Here is a 27,533-nt window from a genome sequence, read left to right as displayed (position 1 = left end):
CTATAATTGTTGTAAACTACAGCGGTTCAATGTTTCTATGAATAGAATAACTCAGCTAGCTAACTAGGCGCAGCACGAACGGCACGAACACACAGAGAGAGCCAAACTAACGTTAACTAGTCACCCATGTCCCGAATTCCCTGAACGACTCGGGCTATCAATATGTAAAAAACAAAACACAAATGTAGGTTATGACTTACCCCTAGCAGCTACTGTTAGCTAGCCAAGTGCAAAGCTAGCCACTGAATTGACTCAGCCAGTTCGCGTCTGTTCGTTAGGTCGTTCCAGCTATTGTTTACTAGTAGCCATCCAGGTAGCAACAAGCTAGCTAAATTTCAAGCACAGTAGCCACTTGCTACCTAACGTTAACGGTTCAGACATGAGGTTAGAAAACAGCTGAATGGTAGGCAATTATTGTATGTAATCATTGTAGGCAGCCAGCTGGCGTAACCACAGGCACTCCCAGGCGTGAAATAACTATACCGTTGCTAATTGCTACTCGCCAGCTAGTCCAGGTGGAGAGTTAGCCAGCTAGCTTCGTGCTACGCCCGGCGCCGCCGAATACAATACTAACCTACAATAATTACATACAACAACCCACAATAACTACCAACAATACCTAACTACAATCTAAATACATATGTAGGTTATGACTTACCCCTAGCAGCTACTGTTAGCTAGCCAAGTGCAAAGCTAGTCACTGAATTGACTCAGCCAGTTCGGTCGTTCCAGCTATTGTTTACCAGTTAGTGTTAACGGTTCAGACAATGAGGTTAGAAAACAGCTGAATGGTAGGCAATTATTGTATGTAACCATTGTAGGCAGCCAGCTGGAGTTACAGGCACTCTCAGGCGTGAAACAACTATACCGTTGCTAATAGTTGCCACTAGCTATCCGCCAGCTAGTCCAGGTGGTGGGTTAGCCAGCTAGCTTCTAGCTTCAGCCGAATACAGCTAGCTTCGTGCTCAGCCGAATACAATACTAACCTACAATAATTACATACAACAACCCACAATAACCTCCTACAATACCTAACTACAATCTAAATACATAGTTTTAGCCTTACTCGACAAAGCCCAAACTATGTATAAAGCCAAGCTTACCCGACGACCTCACCCGACCTCACCCGACGACCATTACCACTGTCCATTACTCCACTGTCCAGATTGGTGAAAACCCCATCCATCTCCCATTACGATACTACCACTGTCCTACACTATAGACAGACACTGTAAATATATTCTACTACCACTGTCCTACACTATAGACAGACACTGTAAATATATTCTACTACTACTGTCCTACACTATAGACAGACACTGTAAATATATTCTACTACCACTGTCCTACACTATAGACAGACACTGTAAATATATTCTACTACCACTGTCCTACACTATAGACAGACACTGTAAATATATTCTACTACTACTGTCCTACACTATAGACAGACACTGTAAATATATTCTACTACTACTGTCCTGCACTATTGACAGACACTGTAAATATATACTACTACCGCTGTCCTACACCATACACGTCCACTGAGGCACACAAGTGGTATGGACCATTACAAGGCTTTCATTGTACTGATCCTCTACTGCAAGTAATCTATCAAGCTGAAATGAAGCAAGATCAGGTTCACAAACAATTCTTAGTTTTGCCTCGTGGATTTCATCTGTGGATTTAAAGTTCCACCCCTGCCCACTGAGTGGCGCAGTGGTCTAAGGCACTGCATCGCAGTGCTAACTGTGCCACTAGAGATCCTGGTTCGAATCCAGGCTCTGTCGCAGCCGGCCGCGACCGGGAGACTCATGGGCGGCGCACAATTGGCCCAGCGTCGTCCAGGGTAGGGGAGGGAATGGCCGGCAGGGATGTAGCTCTGTTGATAGGGTGGGTTCGATTCCCACGGGGGGCCAGTATAAAAAAAATATATGTAATCACTAACTGTAAGTCGCTCTGGATAAGAGCGTCTGCTAAATGACTAAAATGTAAATGTAAATGCTCAGATACTGTAATGTCATTGTTATTGGTTTCCTATATCTGTCTTTGTATGGGTGTGTGAGTGTAGGTCTATTTACATTCTATATCTGCAGTAACTAACCAACTCACTCACTCACTCACTCTCACTGTCTCTCTCCTTCTGCCTTTCTGTCTCTCTCGCTCATAGATCCACCTCAGTCAGTGAACATCACCCTTAGTGAGGCCTCTCAAGCCACAGTCTTACTATGTCTAGCAGACGTCAACCCACAACCCAACTACACCTGGAGCAGGTACTCACTCCTATGTAAACTATTTCAAACCAGTTTAAATGCAAATGTTAGGTACACTTGTTTAAACATATAAGACATATATTAGCTTGAAGCTTCAGTATGTTCATATATTACGCTGGTAGTCAAATCATGCCTTTGCCACACACACACACACGCACGCACGCACACACACACACACACACACGCACACATACACACAAACACTCAGCCCTTCGCTCTCTCTCACCCAGAGTGGGCCAGCCATGGCCTGTGTCTTCAGTGAGAGCAGAGGGAGACATACTGCACCTCCTCAGTCTCAGCTCTGAGCTGAATGGTCTCTATGTCTGTGAGGCCTCCAACCCCTACGGACGAGCAACTGGCTCCCTCTATGTACACACATCCTCTGGTGAGAAGCACAGACACACACACACACACTATTCATGCTGGTTGCTTAACTGGTTGATTATACTGTTTTATAAGTTGCTTATAATTGTTATGTGATTGATTGATTGATTGATTGATTGATTGATTGATTGATTGATTGATTGAATACTTTATTGTCCCGTAGGGAAATGTGTCTGGAAACAATACAGGCATTCCTGGCATACACATAAAACACAAATATGAGGTTATGAGAAATGTTTTGTAGCATGGATAACAAAGTTGAGGCAGATGCTCACTTATCTTTCACTGCATGTGTTAGTATCAGACTTATGGCCTCATTCCCCTTTCTACAGGAAGGTACTGTATAACCACTAACTAAGATGGTCATGATAAAAACGTATCTCTTACTGCATTCAGTGGCTTGCGAAAGTATTCACCCCCCTTGGCATTTTTCCTATTTTGTTGCCTTACAACCTGGAATTAAAATGGATTTTTGGGGGGTTTGTATCATTTGATTTACACAACATGCCTACCACTTTGAAGATGCAAAATATGTTTTATTGTGAAACAAACAAGAAATAAGACAAAAAAACAGAACTTGAGCATGCATAACTATTCACCCCCTCAAAGTCAATACTTTGTAGAGCCATCTTTTGCAGCAATTACAGCTGCAAGTCTCTTGGGGTATGTCTCTATAAGCTTGGCACATCTAGCCACTGGGATTTTTGTCCATTCTTCAAGGCAAAACTGCTCCAGCTCCTTCAAGTTGGATGGGTTCCGCTGGTGTACAGCAATCTTTAAGTCATACCACAGATTCTCAATTGGATTGAGGTCTGGGCTTTGACTAGGCCATTCCAAGACTTTTAAATGTATCCCCTTAAACCGCTCGAGTGTTGCTTTAGCAGTATGCTTAGGGTCATTGTCCTGCTGGAAGGTGAACCTCAGTCCCAGTCTCATATCTCTGGAAGACTGAAACAGGTTTCCCTCAAGAATTTCCCTGTATTTAGCGCCATCCATCACTCCTTCCATTCTGACCAGTTTCCCAGTCCCTGCTGATGAAAAACATCCCCACAGCATGATGCTGCCACCACCATGCTTCACTGTGGGGATGGTGTTCTCGGGGTGAATGAGAGGTGTTGGGTTTGCGCCAGACATAGCATTTTCCTTGATTGCCAAAATGCTCAATTTTTGTCTCATCTGACCAGAGTACCTTCTTCCATATGTTTGGGGAGTCTCCGACATGCCTTTTGGCGAACATCCCACTTATTTTTTTTCTTGAAGCAATGGCTTTTGTCTGGCCACTCTTCCGTAAAGCCCAGCTCTGTGGAGTTTACTGCTTAAAGTGGTCCTATAAACAGATACTCCAATCTCCGCTGTGGAGCTTTGCAGCTCCTTCAGGGTTATCTTTGGTCTCTTTGTTGCCCCTCTGATTAATTCCCTCCTTGCCTGGTCCGTGAGTTTTGGTGGGCGGCCCTCTCTTGGCAGGTTTGTTGTGGTTCCATATTCCTTCTATTTTTAATAATGTATTTAATGGTGCTCCGTGGGATGTTCGCCAAAAGGCATGTTGGAGACTCCCCAAACATATGGAAGAAGGTACTCTGGTCAGATGAGACAAAAATTGAGAATTTATCGTCTTCATGGTGCCGCTTGGTTGGTGGTGCCCCTTGCTTAGTGGTGTTGCAGACTCTAGGGCCTTTCAGAACAGGTGTATATATACTTAGATCATGTTACAGATCATGTGACACTGAGATTGCACACAGGTGGACTTTAGTTAACTAATTATGTGACTTCTGAAGGTAATTGGTTGCACCAGATCTTATTTAGGGGCTTCATAGCAAAGGGGGTGAATACATGTTCAAGCACCACTTTTCCGTTATTACATTTTTTGAATTTTTTTAAACAATTTATTTTTTTCATTCCGCTTCACCAATTTGGACTATTTTGTGTATGTCCATTACATGAAATCCAAATAAAAATCCATTTAAATTACAGGTTGTAATGCAACAAAATAGGAAAACCGCCAAGGGGGATGAATACTTTTGCAAGGCACTGTATGTACATGTCTTATTACTTAGTATTATCTCTTTGCTTTCTGCAGGAAAGTGTTTGAATCAGAGCCATGATGCTTGTTAGGTCTACACAATTATATGTAATTGTAAATACAGACTGTTTCCTATATTAACTGTATCCCCTCTCTCCTCATAGAGACCTCTGCTGCCTGTTGGGTTTTACTCGTTGTCATTCTATGTCTGATTGTTACTGCGGCTGCACTCGTATGGTACTGGTGGAAATACGGGCAATTTCCTTGGTAATATCACCTACTGTAATATCATGAACTGAATTTTGCGAATTGTGAAACAAAATGCATTTGCATTAGATGATCATATATTGATTTTGCTCAATTTAATCTATTTTCTTTTCCTGGACTACATCCCAGGAGTTCAATCATGGCCAAAGTACCTGAACAGGTATGATGTGATTAGTTAAAGATGTAGGATCTTAATTTGATCATGTTTGCTACAGCAGGAATATAATCATGCAGCAACAGCAAATGTGGATTATAATTAATGGACATTTTTGTAGGGGTTGATACATTTTTTGTAAGGGAAAATCTAATCTGAAGTGGAAATTACAAACTTCAGAAGCCTTTTTTAACCTCAAATACACTATGTGTTTTAAATGTCCTGCATTGCAGGGAAGTTCTCTTGCAACAGGCTGATCAAATTAACATGCTACATATGTATGTCACTGTCCTCCATTGTTTTGTGACTAATCTTACGAAGTAGGTTTCTCATTATCCACTGGTTACTATGTAATAGTACTGTTATAATGTCTGTTTGATTACAGACTGAATCAGTATCTTCCCTGAGGAGGAGACATGACAAGGTTGAGGAAGGTGAAGGTGACTCATTGGCTGCAACCGTCCAAACCAGGAATGAGCCTGAGGAGGAAGAAGAAGTATCATGATGTAGGGAACAATATACCCTCTTATTTTATTATTCCGAATGTTTTTCATGTTTGATCTATTGTCTATTCATGAGGTCTATTTATTGTGTTAGCTCGAAGAAATCACCGGACAGGCTTTAAGCGCATGCCAGAAGAATCTCCAAATGGGTCTGCACATTCTCCTATGTTCTAACCATCTGCAAAGAACAGGCACATTCTACAACCATCTAATGAACAATATATTCTATGACATTGGAAACCTTGACTCCACCACAGCTTCACCCAGTGCTGGTCCTCGTTTCAGTTTTTTGTTCTCCTCTCGTGGACTCCGCCTTGTCATGGTGGAGGGGCTTTGTTGCTTCAGCGGGAACAACAACTCTCCTGTATGTATCTATGTATGTATGTATGTATGTATGTATGTATGTATGTATGTATGTATGTATGTACAGTGAAAGTCGGAAGTTTAAATACACCTTAGCCAAATACATTTAAACTCAGTTTTTAACAATTCCTGACATTTAATCCTAGTAAAAATTCCCTGTCTTATGTCAGTTAGGATCACCACTTTATTTTAAGAATGTGAAATGTCAGAATAATAGTAGAGAGAATTATTTATTTCAGGTTTTATTTCTTTCATCACATTCCCAGTGGGTCAGAAGTTTACATACACTCAATTAGTATTTGGTAGCATTGCCTTTAAATTGTTTAACTTGGGTCAAACGTTTCGGGTAGCCTTCCACAAGCTTCCCACAATAAGTTGGGTGAATTTTGGCCCATTCCTCCTGACAGAGCTGGTGTAACTGAGTCAGGTTTGTAGGCCTCCTTGCTCGCACACGCTTTTTCAGTTCTGCCCACACATTTTCTATAGGATTGAGGACAGGGCTTTGTGATGGCCACTCCAATACCTTTACTTTGTTGTCCTTAAGCCATTTTGCAACAACTTTGGAATTATGCTTGGGGTCATTGTCCATTTGGAAGACCCATTTGCGACCAAGCTTTAACTTCCTGACTGATGTCTTGAGATGTTGCTTCAATATATCCACATAATATTCCTTCCTCATGATGCCATCTATTTTGTGAAGTGCACCAGTCCCTCCTGCAGCAAAGCACCCCCACAGCATGATGCTGCCACCCTCGTGCTTCAGGGTTGGGATGGTGTTCTTCGGCTCGCAAGCATTCCCCTTTTTCCTCCAAACATAACGATGGTCATTATGGCTAAACAGTTCTATTTCTGTTTCATCAGACCAGAGGACATTTCCCCAAAAAGTACGATATTTGTCTCCATGTGCAGTTGCAAACCGTAGTCTGGCTTTTTTATGGTGGTTTTGGAGAAGTGGCTTTTTCCTTGCTGACCGGCCTTTCAGGTTATGTCGATATAGGATTCGTTTTACTGTGGATATAGATACTTTTGTACCTGTTTCCTCCAGCATCTTCACAAGGTCCTTTGCTGTTGTTCTGGGATTGATTTGCACTTTTCGCACCAAAGTACGTTCATCTCTAGTAGACAGAACGCGTCCCTTCCTGAGCGGTATGACGGCTGCGTGGTCCCATGGTGTTTATACTTGCGTACTATTGTTTGTACAGATGAACGTTGTACCTTCAGGTGTTTGGAAATTGCTCCCAAGGATGAACCAGACTTGTGGAGGTCTACAATTTATTTTCTGAGGTCTTGGCTGATTTCTTTAGATTTTCCCATGATGTCAAGCAATGAGGCACTGAGTTTGAAGGTAGGCCTTGAAATACATCCACAGGTACACCTTCAATTGACTCAAATTATGTCAATTAGCCTATCAGAAGCTTCTAAAGCCATGACATCATTTTCTGGAATGTTCCAAGCTGTTTAAAGGCACAGTCAACATAGTGTATGTAAACATCTGACCCACTGGAGTTGCGATACAGTGAATTATAAGTGAAATAATCTGTCTGTAAACAATTGTTGGAAAAATTACTTGTGTCCTAACTGACTTGCAAAAACTATAGTTTGTTAACAAGAAATGTGTAGAGTGGTTGAAAAACGAGTTTTAATGACTCCAACCTAAGTGTATGTAAACTTCCGACTTCAACTGTACATATGCAGCGCGTGAGTTTCAAGTTTGGGGAAGATCATTTTCACCATATAATAAAATAAAAGCAATACATGCATAACCGCATTTGCGGTAACTTTTGATAATGGTGTTTTCCGGCTAATGGAACATTCGCGCTTATAGCCTTCTGCCATGTGTGCATTGCTTCACTTATAGAGTCGCATCATGCAGTCTTAGAATGTATTAAAAATCGTAACATATAGCCCAACTGTCACGATCGTCGGTGAGAGAGGAGGACCAAGGCGCAGCGTTGAAGGCGAACATATTTATTATATTAATGATCACACGATCAAAACAACAAAACGATGACGTGACAGTCAATGGTAAACACAAACCAAATACGAACAAGAAACCACACCCAATGAATGCCAAACGGCTACCTAAGTATGACTCCCAATCAGAGACAACGAGCTACAGCCGTCTCTGATTGGGAGCCACCCTGGCCAACATAGATATACAAACCCAGAAAGTGAAACCTAGAACACACAGACTATACACACCCTGGCTCAACATATTAGAGTCCCCAGAGCCAGGGCGTGACAGTACCCCCCCCTAAAGGCGCGGACTCCGACCACGCCCACCAAATACCACAGGGGAGGGACCGGGTGGGCACTCCGCTTAGGCGGCGGATCCGGCTCCGGGCCTGATCCCCGCTCCCTCTCCAACCCCCCAAAGTACCCCTGGTCCGGTCTGTCGAAGCGCACCCCTGACTTGGTGCGGGGAACAGGCACGGGCCGTGCCGGACTGACGACGCACACCACTGGCTTGGTGTGGGGAGCAGGAGCGGGCCGAGCCGGGCTGTCGGGCGCACCCCTGACTTGGTGCGGGGAGCAGGAACGGGCCGAGCCGGGCTGACGGGCGCACCACTGACTTGGTGCGGGGAGCAGGAACGGGCCGAGCCGGGCTGACGGGCGCACCACTGACTTGGTGCGGGGAGCAGGAACGGGCCGAGCCGGGCTGACGGGCGCACCACTGACTTGGTGCGGGGAGCAGGAACGGGCCGAGCCGGGCTGACGGCGCGCACCACTGACTTGGTGCGGGGAGCAGGTACGGGCCGAGCCGGGCTGACGAGCGCACCACTGACTTGGTGCGGGGAGCAGGAACGGGCCGAGCCGGGCTGACGGGCGCACCACTGACTTGGTGCGGGGAGCAGGAACAGGCCGGACCGTACTGGGGACACACACCACTGGTCCTACGCAGGGATCTGGAATGGGCCGGACCGGACTGGTAACACACCCCAGTACCTCTCGCCATGCCTCTACACCTTCCACCCCCTCTTCGACCAGTGGCCCCCGTAACCTGGCGGCCTCCTCTGCCAATCCGCTGGGCCGCTCTGCCGCGGTCTCCTGCTGGCCCGTCGTCCACGGCGTTAGCCCCCCCCCTAAAAAATTTCGGGGCGTCTCTCCTACCCGTGGACCAGGTCTCCATGTCCCTCGCCAGCCTTTCGCCCTTCTGCCACAATGTCAAGCCCTTCTCTTCCTCACTCGGCTTGACCCAGTCGAGGAGGCGAAGGAGATCTGCTAGAGATCTCCCTGGCGATGGCTCCGGGACACGCTGCTTGGTCAAATCATGGTGGTTTCTTCTGTCACGATCGTCGGTGAGAGAGGAGGACCAAGGCGCAGCGTTGAAGGCGAACATATTTATTATATTAATGATCACACGATCAAAACAACAAAACGATGACGTGACAGTCAATGGTAAACACAAACCAAATACGAACAAGAAACCACACCCAATGAATGCCAAACGGCTACCTAAGTATGATTCCCAATCAGAGACAACGAGCTACAGCCGTCTCTGATTGGGAGCCACCCTGGCCAACATAGATATACAAACCCAGAAAGTGAAACCTAGAACACACATAGACTATACACACCCTGGCTCAACATATTAGAGTCCCCAGAGCCAGGGCGTGACACCAACGTTTGTATTACAACGAAATTTACATAAATAACTCTAAATTAAGCATATAGGAGTACCTGTTTCTTTGTTAACCACTCAACACAGAATAGCTGCATGTGCGCACTCCCTCAAATCGTTTGGAGAAAATATAATTTCTATTTTATTCAGGTTTGTTCAATTGTATTCTTCATATTATGAAATACTATAAAATAATGCCATGAAATTCTAAGCAAATATTGTCTGCTAAATGAACTAGTGTAGCCCATAGCCGTATGGTATAGCCAGATCAGGACCTAACATAAGGACAACTCAGAGTATGCTATTCTGTTCTTCTGTAATAGACTACATTTTCTTCATATCATGTTTCTTTAGACCTGTCTAAAATAAATATTGTATTTATTGTGAAGGTTTAGGCTATATTGCATGGATTTTTTCGACTTTTTAAAATGTAGATGTTCCAAAGGTCTGCATCAGTGGCTTGTAGGCTATGTGTGGACGCCAGGAGATGCTAAATGTTTTTATGTTAATTAACGGTCAATTACTGTCAATAACCGTGAGACCGGCAGTTATTTGCTTGACAATCACCGGCTGATGACCGCCACAGCCCTATCCACGCATTAACCCTATCCCTGATTAACCCTATGATATTTGTTGTTTTAGCCTAGCATTAGTGTAGCATTGCATTTTTGTCCACCAGTAGTTACTGTAGGTAGTTAGTAGTTAGAATGCAGGTATTTTCACTACATTAGTAGTTAGAATGCAGGTATTTTCACTACATTAGTAGTTAGAATGCAGGTCTAGTTACAATGTTAATTTTTTCACTAAATTAATAGTTAGAATGCAGGTTAGAAAGAGACTGTTATGTCATGAGTGAACGTTGAATAAGGCAAGGCCTTGCTTTGGTTAGTGCACTGTAAAGTCCTTGTATTGACTAACTTGTGCCCCCGCACTTTGACTCTGTACCGGTACCCCCTGTATATAGCCTCGCTACTGTTATTTTACTGCTGCTCTTAATTTAGTTTTTTTTACTCATCTATTTTTTACTTAACACTTATTTTTCTTAAAACTGCATTGTTGGTTAAGGTATTGTAAGTAAGCATTTCCAATGTGTGTGTTTCAGGGTGATACTTCTGGTGACTACCGTAAGGCCCTCCTCCTGCTCTGTGGTGGCGATGACGCGTAACCGTGGCGATGACCCCTGAAGGGGGGCGGGACCCGGAGAGACCTCCGCTCTGACTGGCCCCTCTAGCGGTCAATCACTCTCTGAGTCCTGTGTAAGCCAATAGGAGAGCTCTGCTGGTGGAACAAGCTCCCTCACGACGCCAGGACAGCGGAGTCACTCACCACCTTCCGGAGACATTTGAAACCCCACCTCTTTAAGGAACACCTGGGATAGGATAAAGTAATCCTTCTAACCCCCTTTCCCCACCCCACCCCCCCCCAAAAAAAAAAAAAAAATTGTAAAGTGGTTATCCCACTGGCTATAAGGTGAATGCACCAATTTGTAAGTCGCTCTGGATAAGAGCGTCTGCTAAATGACATAAATGTAAATTTCACTGTAAGGTCTACACCTGTTGTATTTGGCGCATGTGACAAATAAAATCAATCTGTTTTGATTTCAGCCTTGGAACTAGGAACACACAGGCACAAGCTGTTTCCTGTGGGGTCTTTGTGGCTGTGCTCTGTCTGCTTGATAGATGATATGGGAGTGGCTCTTATAGACCACATGGGGGTTCAAGGCAGATTCATTCCCTCCAGAACCATCAACTGTTTTAGCCTCCACTTCCTCCCAACACCATCTTCCAAAATACATTAATTCTCATCAAGTTAAAACATTCCTAAAGATTAACCTAGTATGCACACCTGCCTTTTTATCAACAAGAAGAGACAGGTGTATGGGTTTAGGGGTGGTAGTGGTTGGTGTGTGTGTGTACGGTACTAGTCCGTACATTTCTTTGTGTTGGTGTTATTCACACATGCTGATTGGTTGGATGCTTATTAAACATATACTATACTGAGTGGGGCATGCATTTCGTTCTTCAATGAAATGAAAAATAATTCAATATCTGTAGTGACCAGGCGCTGTAGTGAACAGTAGCTGTTAGACCACTCTAGGGGGGGGGGAAGGAAGTTAGGGAAAACCCCAGTTTTGTTGCAATCAACAAACTTGCATCAGAGAACGTCTGTTAGACGGTTAGCAGTTGTTTCCTTCCTGAGAATATATTTTTTAACAACACTTTAGTTTCAGTGCTTTTGATCATACTGTAAACTGTTAACTATCATGCAGAAGTTTGAGTCTGTTATAGTGACCTATTATATATTATTATTGTTATTATTATATATTTACGTGTTGTGTGCAGTATGTCAAGAATTGCTATTTTTATAATATTTGTATTGACCTTTATTTAACCAGGAAGACCCATTGAGGCCAGAAAAGGGAAACCTGGCCAAGAAGGCCAGCTGTAAATGGGTAATTCTTCAACTATGGTACTCTTTGAGCTAGACAGTTTCAGAAAATAAAAACATTTCTACAAACAATTTTTTAGTATCAGTTGGTTTCTCAATCTGTCTGGAAACCTTCCCTGAAGTTGGCTGTGATGATTTGTATTTACTAATATATATTTTTTGCCATTTTTATCTGACAGTCCAAGAAAACGGTCATTTCCATCACATAACAAAACATGTATTTTTAAGAGAAAATAATGAAATATCTTCTGTTATAAATATATTTGATTAAATAGCACACACATATCTGTTCAAATTTGTAATTTATTATTTTTTTCAGAAATGTAACTGTAAAGATTTTACAATGTTTACACTAAAAAACACCTAAAACTAGGTCAATGGAACATTTCATTTTCTTATCATAGCTCAAAATCATATATTTCTCAAAGTGTATACACAAATCTTAGCCCTAACTGCACAATTATCAACACCACTGAATATAGTTGGTTTGATTGTATGTTTTTTATATGTTTTACTTTAAAATATGTGTTGTGGTGGAAATGACATGGCGTGGCGGAAGAGACAGTGTGTGGCGGAAATGACAGATAGGCAACTTCCAATTAAAAACAATTTTTCTACTGCTCTATGTGGTGAACCAGAGCAAATCAATAAGCAACAGCATTTGTGAACAAAAACATATCACCAATATTTTTTAATTAAAAACAATCCAAAAAATGAAAAAACATGAATTTGTGTTAAAAATCAGCAAATCATTTCTTCACTGTTTTCTACATGCTGAACTAGAGCAAACTAGTACAAACTAGAGCAAACCCTTTATGTCATCATTACCTTAACATAACCTTAATATAACCAGTTGAATAACAGATAAAATAGGCAATATATTTTGAAATTGAAAACTTATATGCCTATGCTGAACCAGAGCAAACACTCTGTACTTAAACATTACTGTCCTGTGTGTTATATCGTAAATCCATGTACTGTCAAACGTAATCATGTGGAATAACAAGTTGAATCTGACTAAATAGACATTGTATTTGCTAAATACTGTATCTGTCAAACTTGCATATGGGCCAGAGGTTCAGTTATGTTTCATGGTCAAGAACAGAGCATATTTCTTTCCAAACTGTTGGCTCCACCATCACATGCCTCTTTGTTACTGGTTGAGGCTCTGGGACCAGCCTGATCACATCTTCTGGCCGGTACCAAATAACATCGTCTCTCATAGGCCAGAATAACTTGTTTTTGCCAATATGACTCATGGTTCTCACCAGAGCACAACCCTCAGGGTCCACATCCTGTATAATGCCAGGGTAAGGATCCCCATCATACCGTACCACACACCAACTTCCAATCAGTCCCTCATGCAGGTCTATGATGGGTTGAGATGTGCTGGTAAGTGTGCTTGAACTTGGTGATCCCAATGCAGTCTCCATGTTCTGTGCTCCCAGTATGTTGACTTTTTTGAGACCAAAACACTGGCAAGGATGGGGATCTGCACAAAAGCAGCTGAGAACTCGCCAAGAAATCTCCTCCGGTCTTGTAGAGACAATCTAAAAGAACAAAGTGCATTTGAATACTGTGGAGATATAAATTGAAAAATGTTAAACTCTCATAACAAAAGTGACATGTGTGATACCTGATGTATCTGCATGGTTCCTTTGATGGTCAGCAGGTCATCAGGAAGGAGACTATCCATCTCTTCAATTTCCCCCTCAGTGATGTACATTAACTTGACAGTTGATGGCTGGTTAAGCAGTTGTTCATACAATACTTTTCCAGTTGGAAGGTCAATGCCCTTGGCCACAAGCGAGTCTGCTTGGCGCTTAACAGCCGCACCAATTCCATCAGCTGGGCCCTTCCCATGTCCGGCCTCCAGAAAATTCCAGGTCACCTTTTTGAATCCTAGCTCATATGGTACTTTGCTCAGGAAAAAAAAGTTATTTTTTGACCTATACTGAGTGGTTGGGCCATCACTTATGACATGCAGGGTGGTTGCAGCTGTGTTTTGTTGTTTGAGGTAGGGAAGCACTTTTTTGAGGTGAGCCCAGATTGCAGATGGGTCATGGCGCATTGAGGAACTAATGGTGCAAACAGACACAACACCATTCTTCGTGTGAGCCACACCAGTATGGAGGCTTACCTGCTGGTGGGAATCGCCAAAATGGACCGCTTGGATTTCATTGGAAAATGTGCACATGTAATTTTCTGCGAAGTCAATTTGTAGAACAATACTGTCTTCGTCAATCTTTTCTTTTAGTGCTCTCAAAGACAGATATTGGTGTTTTATGCTGTGAATGTGCTTTCCCATCTTTTTTTTCAGTTGGTCAGAAAAGTCATCCAAAAGTGTCTTCAAAGTCCCATATACTTTTTCCTTCGTTGTGTGGTGAACTTTAATCATTTCTTTGGAGCCGTCTTTTTTCTTTTTTTCTCTGTCCTCCACAGAGCTTCTCCATTCAAACCACCAGGTTTGCTCCCCAGCATCGAAGGCAGAGGTTTGGAGTTCATGGTCTTTACAATCCAGACACTCCCTGTACATGCATTCTTTTGTCACATTTTTGCATGTAACTGAATACATGAGATCGGTGACTTTGGACGTTTTAATGACTTTGTGAAAGAACAGTTTGTTTGCCATGAACTGTATGTTTGAGTGTAGCTTACACAGACATGTGTCTCTGTCTTTGATCGTTGGTTTAACAATCCAAAAGGGTCGCTTTTTGCAAAACTCTGCATAGGAGAGTCTGACTTCGGGATTCTCGTGTCTAAACTTCAGGTGCAGTGTCTGCATAGAATCCACCAGGAAGTGCTTTTGCATTTTATTTTTCATCTTTGTAATTGTCTCTTTCTTTCCAGTAGTGGCCCTACTGTTATCGTCGCGTTCTAAAAACTTTGTTATCTTTTCCTTCACTTCTTGGCTGACTCTGTTTCGTTGTGTTTTGCGGGTGTATTTGAGTTTGTCGGCCCTTGTCATGTTTGTCCTGATTAGTTTTGTAGAGAATCCAAACTCCTTCTTGGCCATGGTGACCAGGCGGTATTTTTTAAAGATCTTGCCAGCCACAAGTTTGGAGATCAGTTGCCGAGCTTTACGATTGTCAACATTCTGATACTTTTTTCTTATTTCTGACATAATGGTGTTATGGAATAGGAGTGTCTTCTTTAATTGCTTGCTTTCTTGCTGCATCTGTTGCTTTGTTTTCATTTTAGGTGACTCTAGGATCCCCAGGTTCTTCTTCAGTCGATTACTTATTTTTTTGTATTTTTCAACTTTTCTGAGGGCATCCTCAAGCTTTTGTTTAATGTCATTAAGATCTCTGTACACCTTTGCTTTTGCCTTCGCAACCTTTTTTCTCCCTCTTTTCCTCTGTGGAGTTCTCTCTGGTGTAGGCTCACACAGCTGAGGTGTTTCAGGGATGTCTTCTGCATTAACACTCATGTTGTCTGGTGATGGTGGTGGTGTTGTATGTGCCATGAAACTATTCACTGCTGAGACCATTTTCCATTTCCTACGTCTGTTTCGTTGAGAAATTCGCCACTGTCTTCTCATTTTTCGTTGTTCTCTTTTCGGCATTTCTGTCACAGATTTAACAACACCTTGTTGCTTTTTCTTCAGGTATCTTTCTCTGTCCTTCTTGAGGGACTCTGCATATTTAAGTGGATCTGATTTTATTCTTTCTCTGTATGATCTTGACCTCTGTGCTGTGGTATTGCTTGCCATCTTAAAGAAAGAGCCAAGACATCATGTCAAACCTACTTATCTATTGTTCTCTTATTTACCAACAATATTGTAATATTGTTAAAACTGTTTTTGAATTTAGTATCAGTATTATAGCCCAAATAATTTGCTGTTTAGCACGAACAATGTCATTTCCACCACAACCTGTCTTTACCACCACAATGAACACCGTGGTGGAAATGACTGTGGTGGAAATGACATTTCCCCACTTTCCCTCTAAAATCTCATGCTATGTTAGCCTGCTAATATTAGTTTTAGAGTTAGCATATACACAAATTACACATTATTAAATTAAATGTATCCAGTTATTTTTACGTCCATGTGAAATATGAGCTGTTTGGAAATGACGACCAATAAACATACTCTCAGTTTTACTCATATTTACCTTGATTTTTCTTATTTTCATTACCCCCTGTAGAGGACACCATTTCATCCAGCCATGTGTTCCACTGTGGAGTTTCTGTTGCTATGGTTACTAAATATACAAACCTAAAACACTGATCCCAGGATTCTATTTTGTACAGTGTGGTGGAAATGACAGTGACCCCAAGGGACAAGGGTTCTATTTATGAAAAATATAGGAAAATGTGAATATGTATCACAATATATAATATGTAGAATTGAAATAAATGGTATTTTATCATTTGTACTTGAAATCTACATTATTTAAATATTTAATTTAGAATTAAGCGAGGTTGAAGATACAAAGTCTGGCTTAGGGACAGAGGGAAAACAGTAAAAACCATGCATAAAAGGCCTCATATTATATAATAAAAAGAATTATTGAGCCATGATACATTTTTTATAAGTTCCCCTTAGGGTGGAGTAAGTATGACAAAAACAAAAAAGAAGAAATGTTTTTTAGTTTTTATTATTTCATCCAGGGACAAGAAAAGTACCATAGTTAAAGAATCACCCAAATACAAAAAAAACACGTAGAATTCTTCAGTACAGTGCATACACAGCAAAAACATGACTCCCTCCAATCCAGTCTCTCATTTAGTATGTACTATATGTACAAATAAGCACAATATTTTGATGTACTAATAGCACAAACTTATGGCGCATCGAACTCAATAACACCAGATACCTCTGATGCCACGCCCCTTCTGAATTCCTTTAAACTCTATGCGCCCTGAGTTTGTCCTATTAGTACAAATAAACATAACTGCTTATTTGGTTGAAGCTAGCTAGCTATTTTACAGTGAGAACGAGGTAAGTTATTGGACAAGAAATTACAAATAATCTACTATTTTCTGTATTTCGGCCCGCATAATTCTAAACTGTTTTATTTCAATCAGTTACATATATTGGTTCATCTTGTTGACAGGAAGTGATATTTATTAGCTCTGGCCAATTTTTAGCAAATTATTGAGGTATTTATTTCATGATTTTAAAGTGTCTGTCAGTGAGTGACGGACTGTGAAACTCAATCTACCATGATTCCGTAGTACCGGAACTGACCGTTTTACAATTTGTACCGGAACTGACGATTGTGTTAGGGTTAGATGATAGGAAATTTGTCTATTTTTATTTTTCAAGAAAAGTATAAAGGAGTTATACTCCAGTCTAGTTGGTGGCGGTAATACAACATTTATTGGATGCCAACCGCCGTTAAACCTCATCGAAGAAGAAGAAGAAGAAGAAGAAGAAGAAGAAGAAGAAGAAGAAGAAGAAGAAGAAGAAGAAGAAGAAGAAGAAGAAGAAGAAGAAGAAGAAGAAGAAGAAGAAGAAGAAGAAGAAGAAGGAGGAGGAGGAGGAGAAGAAGAACGTTTAGCTGGAAAATATGCTGAATCCTTTACTGAATAAGCGTCTTTCTACAGAATCAGCAGGACATTGTTCTGGCAGCACAAACAGCAAAAAAAAAAGAATGTCTCGGCTACTTCAGCAGAGGAACTAACATTCATCAAAGGTTAGTGGCCTATTACATTTACAGATGCATCTGTTTTGTTCCATTATGTCTGACCAATGTAGGACTGTTTGTTTATTTTCGTAATAAGGTGTAGGCTACTTTGCAAGATGTGCATAGTCTCCATTGAAGAGTAATGATTGCAGACCATTGCTCGAATATTTTGCAATGCATTCAACATAGTTTTACATTTGATATAGCTTAGCCTATGTAACTGTCGTACATAAACAATGAGTAGGTCCTCATTACAAAACGCAAAGCTCAAAATGTAATATAATGCTATAATTAACTTTTCCCTAGTGACCTTAGCAATGAGAAGAGCAAAGCATGTTATGGAAGCTGTGCTGTGTGATTCTACTCATCATCCAGAGAGATACAGAAAGTAGGTTTCCAATTGATGTCATACTTTTGAGCTCATGTTTTTTTCTTCTTATTTTATTTCTTATTAACACAAGGCAAGGCAATAATACCCACAATCTAATTGTAGTCCTTGTCCGTTTAGGGTACAATAAGGCACACACATTTACATTTTTTACAATTTAGTCATTTAGCAGACGCTCTTATCCAGAGCGACTTACAGTTAGTGATGACATTTTTTTTTTATACTGGCCCCCCGTGGGAATCGAACCCACAACCCTGGCGTTGCAAACGCCATGCTCTATCAACTGAGCTACATCCCTGCCCTACCCTGGGCCAATTGTGCGCCGCCCATGAGTCTCCCGGTCGCGGCCGGCTGCAACAGAGCCTGGATTCTAACCAGGATCTCTAGTGGCACAGTTAGCACTGCGATGCAGTGCCTTAGACCACTGCGCCACTCAGGAGCCACTCAGGAGCACACATCAGCTCAGTATGTTTACTATGTTTTTAACTCAGTATGTTTACTATGTTTTTAACTCAGTATGTTTACTATGTTTTTAACTCAGTATGTTTACTATGTTTTTAACTCAGTATGTTTACTATGTTTTTAACTCAGTATGTTTACTATGTTTTTAACTCAGTATGTTTACTATGTTTTTAACTCAGTATGTTTACTATGTTTTTAACTCAGTATGTTTACTATGTTTTTAACTCAGTATGTTTACTATGTTTTTAACTCAGTATGTTTACTATGTTTTTAACTCAGTATGTTTACTATGTGTTTAACTCAGTATGTTTACTATGTGTTTAACTCAGTATGTTTACTATGTTTTTAACTCAGTATGTTTACTATGTTTTTAACTCAGTATGTTTTGAGACATGCTGAGCATGCACAAGTATCTGGGAATGTATTGAATATCTTACTCTTGAGTAAGTGTAATAATAGTGTCAGGGCTTTTGTCTTATTATTCTAATAACATATTCACTAAGTAGTTTCAGACTAGACTGGACCCAGATCAGTATGTGCTTTAGCCATCTCCTCTGACTAAATGGGCATAGGGTTAAATATTGAGCAATTGGCACTTTTTTGTTGTTGTTGCAATAGCCACATTTCAGCAGCAATAGGATATCATAGTTCATAAGCACAGCTAAATGCAAATAATGGTCTTATCAGTGTGTTTAGGTAACATCTCTGTTTATTAGAGTTTATAAGCATCTATTCTATATGTATCTTTTGGACTATTTTTTTGGCTTGTGCTTTCTCTTCAGGTACACAGGTGATTGGAGGAAGCAGGACTGTGGTACAGGGGAGGGATGTGGACTTATCCTGCAGACTGATAGAGACAACCGAGGAGCTCAAACAGATAACATGGCAGAAAAGTACTCGGGAAGAAAAACAGAACCATAATTTTATGCAGATTTATCCAAATGGTTTTACTGACTTTGATGCACCAAATGGATTGACAGGTAGAGTCCAGTTTATTGGAAACCCATCAGAAAACCTTGGATCTATTCGAATAACAGCTGTCAGACTGTTGGATGAAGGCACCTTCACATGTATCTTCAGTGTTTTCCCCAGTGGAGCATACAACATAGAGATACCTCTGACTGTGGTTGGTAAGAACTATGAGTGTGTAGAAATACTGTGTGTATTGTCAATCTCATCTACACATTTAGCCTGGATTTTTTTTAACCTCTTAATGCCGAAGTTGTGACAAGGAGAGCACATCAAGTCTCAATACATATTTCCCCTAATGGTCCAGTGCTAAATAACTTGGGAATATATACACCACTTTTCCATAAACATCCCTCTCCTTAACGGTATTATCACTGGGCTGTGAATGTATAGTTCCACATTTAGAATTAGTGGCATGTCTTCTTTTCTCAATTTGTTGGTTTGTTTTCTTTCTAAGTTCCTCCAGTGGTGAGTGTGACAGTCAATGTTCCTCTTGTAATTGATGAAAATGACGTTGTCTTGGCAACCTGTGTGGCTGCTGGTGCCAAGCCACAGGCGGAGATGAGGTGGAACACGGGTGCATTCGGCAGTTTGTTGAGGACGGTGACCAACTCCACCCAGCACGTCAACGGAACCACCACAGTACTCAGCCACCTGCTCGGGGTGCCAACCAGAGCAGCCAATCATGAGCAGGTCCAGTGTGTGGTCAACCAGTCTGCCCTGGCAACAGAGAAGACCTACAACTACACCATAGACATCCACTGTAAGTATATTCTACTACCATTGTCCTACACAAAAACATCCACTGTAAGTATATTCTACTACCACTGTCCTACACTATAAACATCCACTGTAAGTGTATTCTACTACCACTGTCATACGCTATCGACATCCACTGAAAGTATATTCCTCTATCACTGTCACAGACAATAGTCATCCACTGTACGTATATAGTCTCACTGCCTGTAGCCTAATAGTCCCTCTAACCAGTCTCTGTATGTCTATAGTAGGCCCCTACTCTACCTGTGGAGCCTGTTCTGCGGCTTCTTCCCTGTCCACTGCTATGCCTGTCTAGACAATTGGACAGAATGTGACGTCATCTATCTGCTTGTTCAGATTAGTATGAATCATGTTCTGGGATCTGCCCACTAATCTCTGGGGTCCATTGATTGAGTGAGGCGGCCTACCGTGTACGCAATGTAGAGTGACACTTTGTGTCATTCCATTAGTGGTTGGTAGTATTGTAACAGGATACTGAGGTACCATCTATCTGCTAGTTCAGATTAGTATGGCCTGTATTCTGGTGATCTGCCCACTAGTCATTGGTGTTGCCATTGGACTAGGTGGGGCGGGTCTTTAACCGATGACGCGGTATATTGTGACGCCTGTATGGGTACAGTGGTTACAGTACTGCGGGAATTGGTTGCAGCCATTGCTAGGCCTGACCTTTTCATTTTGATGGGAAGTGTTGGGCTCGGCAGGGAGTACATTTTGGAGCGCTACGCTCCGCCTTAAACCAATAGGAGCAGAGCTCCCCTATGGGGCGGAGCTCCACGATATAGAACGATTAGTTACCGGAGTGTAACTCCAGTTCTATGAGTGGAGCGGAGCCCCATAGGACTTAAGGCCCTGCCGACCCTCTCTAGTCTCGCTGAAGATACCTCTTATAGGGACACCTGTACTCCTATTGGCTGCAGGTGTGTGCATAATTTTGTCTCAGGCTGATACTGCCTTAGGGCAGTGGCTAAACCAATAGGAGCAGAGCTCCCCTATGGGGCTCCGCTCCACTCATAGAACTGGAGTTACACTCCGGTAACTAATCGTTCCACTCCTGTCCGCTGCTCAGAGACTGTATTGTAATTGTAATGTGTGTCATATATCTGTCTTGGTATGGGTGTGTAGGTCTATTTACATTCTATATCTACAGTAACTCTAACCACCTCTCTGTCTCTCTTTCACTCTCTCTCTCACTGTCTCTGTCTGTCTCTCTCTCTCTTTTTTTCTCTCTCTCTGTCTCTCTGTCTCTCTTAGATCCACCTCAGGCAGTGAACATTACCCTTAATGAGACCTCTCAAACCTCAGTCCTATGTTTAGCAGATGGCAACCCACAACCCAACTACACCTGGAGCAGGTATACACTTCTATGTAAACTAGTTCAAGGGTAAATCCATTTGATTTCAATCACTTTGACAGTACCATTTTTGATTTGAACAAAACCTTATAATAATTTGCCATTTAGCTTTCATCCAAAGCGACTTACGGTCATGCGTGTCTACATTTTTGTGTATGGGTTGTCCCGGGGATCGAACCCACTACCTTGGCGTTACAAGCGCCGTGCTCTACCAGCTGAGCTACAGAGGACTTCCATACATAAAGTATTTGCCCATTGTAGAAGTGCTCAGAAAGTTACTTTTTGGATTCGAATGCCAAAACATTCAGGAGATAAAGGTGCTCAAAGTAGACCTATTTTGTATTTTCCACCATACTGACATCCATGTCTTCATCATTGTAAAAGATAAATAGTTTAAATTGATATCATTATAATGTCTACAAACAGGGTTTTCAAACTATTTTGTAATTTCTTGAAAACCTTAAACGTCTAAAAATATGTTGTAGCTTATACCCTATTTTACATCATGTGAGATTTTTGTGTTGTCTGCCATCGGTTGAGACAAATCAAATCAAATGTTATTTATCACATACACGTGTTTAGCAGATGTTATTGCGGGTGTAGCGAAATGCTTGTGCTTCTAGCTCCGACAGTGCAGTAATATCTAACAAGTAATATCTAACAATTTCAGAACATATACCCAATACACACAAATCTAGTAAGGAATGGAATTTAAGAATAGATACATATACGGACAAGCAATGACAGAGCGGCATGGACTAAGATACAGTAGAATATTATAGAATAGAATACAGTATATACATATGAGATGAGTAGTGCAAGATATGTAAACATTATTAAAGTGACTAGTGTCCCATTTCTTAAAGTGGCCAGTGATTTAAATAGGCAGCAGCATCCTCTAATGTGCTAGTGATGGCAATTTAACAGTCTGATGGCCTTGAGATAGAAGCTGTTTTTCATTCTCTCTGTCCCAGCTTTCCTGCACCTGTACTGACCTCACCTTCTGGATGATAGTGGGGTGAACAGGCAGTGGCTCGGGTGGTTGATGTCCTTGATGATCTTTTTGGTCTTCCTGTGACATCAGGTGCTGTAGGTGTCTTGGAGTGCGGGTAATTTGCCCCCGGTAATGCGTTCGGCAGACCGCACCACCCTCTGGAGAGCCCTGCGGTTGCGGCCGGTGCAGTTGCCGTACTCTCAATTGTGCATCTGTAAAAGTTTGAGGGTTTTAGGTTCCAAGCCTATATTTCTTCAGCCTCCTGAGGTTGAAGAGGCTCTGTTGTGCCTTCTTCACCACACTGTCTGCGTGGGTGGACCATTTCAGTTTATCAGTGATGTGTACGCCAAGGAACTTTCCACCTTCTCCACTGCGGTCCCGTCAATTTGGATAGGGGGGTGCACCCTCTGCTGTTTCCTGAAGTCCACGATCATCTCCTTTGTTTTGTTGACGTTGAGTGAGAGGTTATTTTCCTGGCACCACACTCCCAGAGCCCTCACCACCTCCCTGTAGGTGGTCTCGTCATTGTTGGTAATCAAGCCTACTACTGTTGTGTCGTCTGCAAACTTGATGATTGAGTTGGAGGTGTGCTTGGCCACGCAGTCATGGGTGAACAGGGAGTACAGGAGGGGGCTGAGCACGCACCCTTGTGGGGCCCCAGTGTTGAGGATCAGCGAAGTGGAGATGTTGTTTCCTACCTTCACCACCTGGGGGCGGCCCTTCAGGAAGTCCAGGACCCAGTTGCACAGGGCGGGGTTCAGACCCAGGGCGTCGAGCTTAATGATGAGCTTGGAGGGTGCTATGGTGTTGAATGCTGAGCTATTGTCAATGAGCAGCATTCTTACTTAGGTATTCCTCTTGTCCAGATGGGATAGGGCAGTGTGCAGTGTGATGGCGATTGCATCGTCTGTGGATCTATTGGGGCGGTAAGCAAATTGAAGTGGGTCTAGGGTGACAGGTAAGGTAGAGGTGATATGATCCTTGACTCTCAAAGCACTTCATTATGACAGAGGTGAGTGCTACGGGGCGATAGTCATTTAGTTCAGTTACCTTTGCTTTCTTGGGTACAGGAACAATGGTGGCCATCTTGAAGCATGTGGGAACAGCACACTGGGAAAGGGAGAGATTGAATATGTCCGTAAACACACCAGCCAGCTGGTCTGCGCATGCTCTGAGGACGCGGCTAGGGATGCCGGCAGCCTTGCGGGGGTTAACATGCTTTTCCTTTTGTAGTCCGTGATTGTCTGTAGACCCTGCCACATGGGCGGGGAAGGGCCTTATAACCATCCCGGAAGTTCGAATAGCAATGGTAGAGGATTTTAGCAGCGCGAGTACAACAGTCGATATGTTTATAGAACTTCGGCAGCCTAGTCCTCAAATTTGCTTTGTTAAAATCCGTGGCTACAATAAATGCAGCCTCAGGATATGTGGTTTCCAGTTTGCATAAAGTCCAGTGAAGTTCTTTAAGGGCCGTCGTGGTATCGGCTTGAGGGGGGATATACACGGCCGTGACTATAACCAAAGAAAATTCTCTTGGGAGATAATACGGTCGGCATTTGATTGTGAGTTATTCTAGGTCGGGTGAACAAAAGGACTTGAGTTCCTGTATGTTACTACAATTATACCATGAGTCGTTAATCATGAAACACACACCTCCGCCCTTCAGCTTCCCGGAGAGATATTTATTCCTGTCTGCACGATGAACTGAGAACCCATCTGGCTGGACCGATTTCGACAGAATATCCCCAGAGAGCCATGTTTCCATGAAAAAAAGTATGTTACAGGCCTTGATGTCTCTCTAGAGAGAAATCCTTGCCCGGTGCTCGTCGACCTTGTTAACCAGAGACTGAACTTTAGCGAGTAGTATACTTGGAAGCGGTGGGTGGTGTGCGCGCCTCCTAAGTCAAACTAGCAGGCGACTCCGAGTGCCTCTCCTCCGCTGGCAATGTTTTGGGTCAGCCGCTGGAATCAGTTCAATTGCCCTGTGGAGAGCAAACAAAGAATCTGCTTCGGGAAAGTCGTATTCCTGGTCGTAATGCTGGTGAGTTACAGCCGCTCTGATATCCAATAGTTTTTCCCAGCTGTATGTAATGATATAAAACCCTTTCTGAGCTAATAATGTAAAAAATAATTCATAAAAAAAACAAAATACTGCAAAGTTTCCTAAGAGCTAGTCGCGAGGCCCCCATCTTCGTCGGCGCATGTATTCAACATGCTCTTGAATACATTCAGGTCCAAAAAGTCATTTTCTGACTACTTTTACCATGGGCAAACATGTATGGAAAGTTTTGTTTGAATCAAAGGGATGCAGTCAAAAAGTGATTGAATTCAAATTGATTTCCCCTCAAGCCAGTTTAAATGCAAATGTTAGCTGTAGTTACATTTACATTTTTTTTTTTACTGTAGTACATTTTTTTTTTAGCTGTAGTTGTTAAGACATGCAATATAAATGAGCTTGAAGCTTCAGTATGTTCATATCTGAAGGACAGTTGTTGAATTATGCTGGCATATCATGCCTTTGCCTGTCTGCTTAACTGGTTTCACAGGCCTTGTAGGTGTTGAAGATAGAGGTAGTAGTATGAACACATCCATACACATGATCATTCATGCACACAACCATACTGAACTCACACACACACACACATACAAACACACACACACTCTCATACATTCTCCTCCACTCCCTCCCCAGAGTGGGCCAGCCATGGCCTGGGTCTTCAGTGAGAGCAGAGGGAGACATACTGCACCTCCTCAGTCTCAGCTCTGAGCTGAATGGTCTCTATGTCTGTGAGGCCTCCAACCCCTACGGACGAGCAACTGGCTCCCTCTATGTACACACATCCTCTGGTGAGAAGCACCTGAGAGAGACACACACATATATTCAGACACATATTCTCTCTCACACACACACTGTGTTGCTAAACTGATTGCTTATATTAACTGTGTCTGTATCCCCTCTCTCCTCACAGAGACCTCTGCTGCCTGTTGGGTTCTACTCGTTGTCATTCTATATCTGATTGTTGCTGCTGCTGCACTCGTATGGTACTGGTGGAAATACGGACAGTTTCCTTGGTAACTTCACTTTCTAAAAATCAAGCACTGAAAACATGTATTTGTATTGAATGATCATACATTGATTTTGCTTTCAAATCCATGTTTTCTTTTTCTGGACTATATTCCAGGCGTTCACCAGTTCCAGGCACCATCACGGGTATGTGACTATGTCATAGTCCACCATTGTTCTGTGACTAACCTATCTCAGATACTTTTTGCTATGTAATAATACTTTTATAATGTCTAATGATAAGGTTGAGGAAGATGAAGGGGATGTATCGGCTATTTAACACTCCTAACCATATCCTCTTATTACATTTCGGGATGTTTGAGCTATTATCTATTCATAAGGTCTATTTATTTTGTTAGCTCTAATAAATCGCCGGACGGAGTGAGGAGACAGAAGTCATTGTGAAAGGCTAGTAGAGGTCAGTAGCTTAAAGTACTTGATCATTTCTCTAAATAGAGTGGCTGCCTGAACTGTGTTTGTCCCGCCCCCAGGACACCTTTTCAGTGTCTAAAACTCCTGATGTTCTGCGCATGTGTTAATTTATGCAATAAAAGCAGGTCGAACACAGGTCACGCAGCCTCAACCTTTTCTTAAACAAGTCACCATTGACTTCTCTTATCAGCACTGTCTGCTCTCTTCAACTCTCCTCTCTTCTACTCTTTTTATGTCTCAAATCATTTTTTTTTCTTATCTTCTTTTTTCCTCTCCTCTCTTCTCTCCACTACAGGAGAGCAACGCCCAGTCTCATGGTCACACTGCTCGAAGAGCACAGCGCCAGTGTAGTCAATACTTTGAAAGACTCAACTCAGGCTATTGCCAGTACTAATCACACAACGTAATCCAAAGCAGTTACTATTTAACATGCCACATGAGCCAAGTATTGTGAAAGAAAGCAATAACACACCACATTTGATCCTTCACAAGATTAAACGTTATGTTTTCTTATTAAACGTGTTACAACAGTACAACAACATTTAAGGTTCATTGTATTTACCTTCACTGTATTTCTGCGGTTAATAACATACGCCAGTGTTCAATTGTATAGTGGGTTTCCAGATAGCGCTTTAAGATGTGATTTTGATTTGCACAGCATGTCCTGGATAGAGGGAAATTACATGTCCTTGATTTAGAAATGTGTCTGTGGTTGTGTGCATTGGATGACTTTGCTTTTTTTTTTTTTTTGGGGGTGGATCAGCTTAATATTACAGATAGATTGTAACTTCCATCAATGTAATTGTCTGCATCACTTCCAATCCCCCATGTTTTTAAAAATACAGTGGGGGAAAAAAGTATTTAGTCAGCCACCAATTGTGCAAGTTCTCCCACTTAAAAAGATGAGAGAGGCCTGTAATTTTCATCATAGGTACACGTCAACTATGACAGACAAAATGAGAAAAAAAAATCCAGAAATCACATTGTAGGATTTTTAATGAATTTATTTGCAAATTATGGTGGAAAATAAGTATTTGGTCAATAACAAAAGTTTCTCAATACTTTGTTATATACCCTTTGTTGGCAATGACACAGGTCAAACGTTTTCTGTAAGTCTTCACAAGGTTTTCACACACTGTTGCTGGTATTTTGGCCCATTCCTCCATGCAGATCTCCTCTAGAGCAGTGATGTTTTGGGGCTGTCGCTGGGCAACACAGACTTTCAACTCCCTCCAAAGATTTTCTATGGGGTTGAGATCTGGAGACTGGCTAGGCCACTCCAGGACCTTGAAATGCTTCTTACGAAGCCACTCCTTTGTTGCCCGGGCGGTGTGTTTGGGATCATTGTCATGCTGAAAGACCCAGCCACGTTTCATCTTCAATGCCCTTGCTGATGGAAGGAGGTTTTCACTCAAAATCTCACGAT

At 42.1% G+C, this 27,533-nt stretch overlaps 3 protein-coding genes across 8 annotated transcripts in view; 2 read left to right on the top strand and 1 right to left on the bottom strand.

The window, feature by feature from the left end:
* LOC123481754 (nectin-3-like) overlaps positions 1–10,942 on the top strand; it is a 28,259-nt gene extending 17,317 nt beyond the window's left edge. For 2 of the 3 annotated variants that reach the window (XM_045206665.1, XM_045206664.1), the window contains exons 5-10: positions 2,171–2,273; positions 2,504–2,658; positions 4,842–4,944; positions 5,074–5,104; positions 5,484–5,604; positions 10,689–10,942. In XM_045206665.1, coding sequence (XP_045062600.1) covers positions 2,171–2,273; positions 2,504–2,658; positions 4,842–4,944; positions 5,074–5,104; positions 5,484–5,603 — 512 coding nt within the window. In that variant the 3' untranslated portion in view covers position 5,604; positions 10,689–10,942. Of the gene's footprint in view, positions 1–2,170; positions 2,274–2,503; positions 2,659–4,841; positions 4,945–5,073; positions 5,105–5,483; positions 5,605–5,695; positions 5,966–10,688 lie in introns of all 3 variants that reach the window. The other variant, XR_006657265.1, reaches the window with a different exon arrangement.
* A 1,377-nt stretch (positions 10,943–12,319) lies between these two features.
* LOC121566040 lies at positions 12,320–16,530 on the bottom strand. Its single transcript, XM_045206662.1, has 2 exons — positions 13,671–16,530; positions 12,320–13,584 (listed from the first exon to the last, which is right to left on the bottom strand). Exons 1-2 carry the CDS (start codon positions 15,744–15,746, stop codon positions 13,117–13,119), a joined length of 2,544 nt encoding a protein of 847 aa, XP_045062597.1. The 5' UTR covers positions 15,747–16,530; the 3' UTR covers positions 12,320–13,116.
* A 947-nt stretch (positions 16,531–17,477) lies between these two features.
* Positions 17,478–26,853, top strand: LOC123481758 (nectin-3-like). 4 transcript variants are annotated; one of them, XM_045206676.1, is made up of 10 exons: positions 17,478–17,676; positions 17,983–18,055; positions 19,300–19,647; positions 19,944–20,249; positions 21,518–21,617; positions 25,304–25,458; positions 25,581–25,683; positions 25,794–25,822; positions 26,035–26,093; positions 26,403–26,853. In XM_045206676.1, the coding sequence occupies exons 2-9, from the start codon at positions 18,001–18,003 to the stop codon at positions 26,058–26,060; spliced, it is 1,122 nt and encodes a 373-aa protein (XP_045062611.1). In that variant the 5' UTR covers positions 17,478–17,676; positions 17,983–18,000; the 3' UTR covers positions 26,061–26,093; positions 26,403–26,853. The 4 variants fall into 4 exon arrangements, with proteins under 4 accessions (XP_045062611.1, XP_045062610.1, XP_045062613.1 ...); XM_045206675.1 differs by having other exon boundaries at positions 17,974–18,055; XM_045206678.1 differs by lacking the exons at positions 17,478–17,676; positions 17,983–18,055 and having other exon boundaries at positions 19,565–19,647; positions 20,042–20,249.
* Positions 26,854–27,533: the final 680 nt, after the last annotated feature.

This window comes from Coregonus clupeaformis, chromosome 23, assembly GCF_020615455.1.
Source record: "Coregonus clupeaformis isolate EN_2021a chromosome 23, ASM2061545v1, whole genome shotgun sequence".
In the NCBI taxonomy this organism is placed as follows: domain Eukaryota; kingdom Metazoa; phylum Chordata; class Actinopteri; order Salmoniformes; family Salmonidae; genus Coregonus; species Coregonus clupeaformis.
Note: the sequence above shows the minus strand (reverse complement) of the source record. Positions and strands in the feature narration are given on the sequence as shown.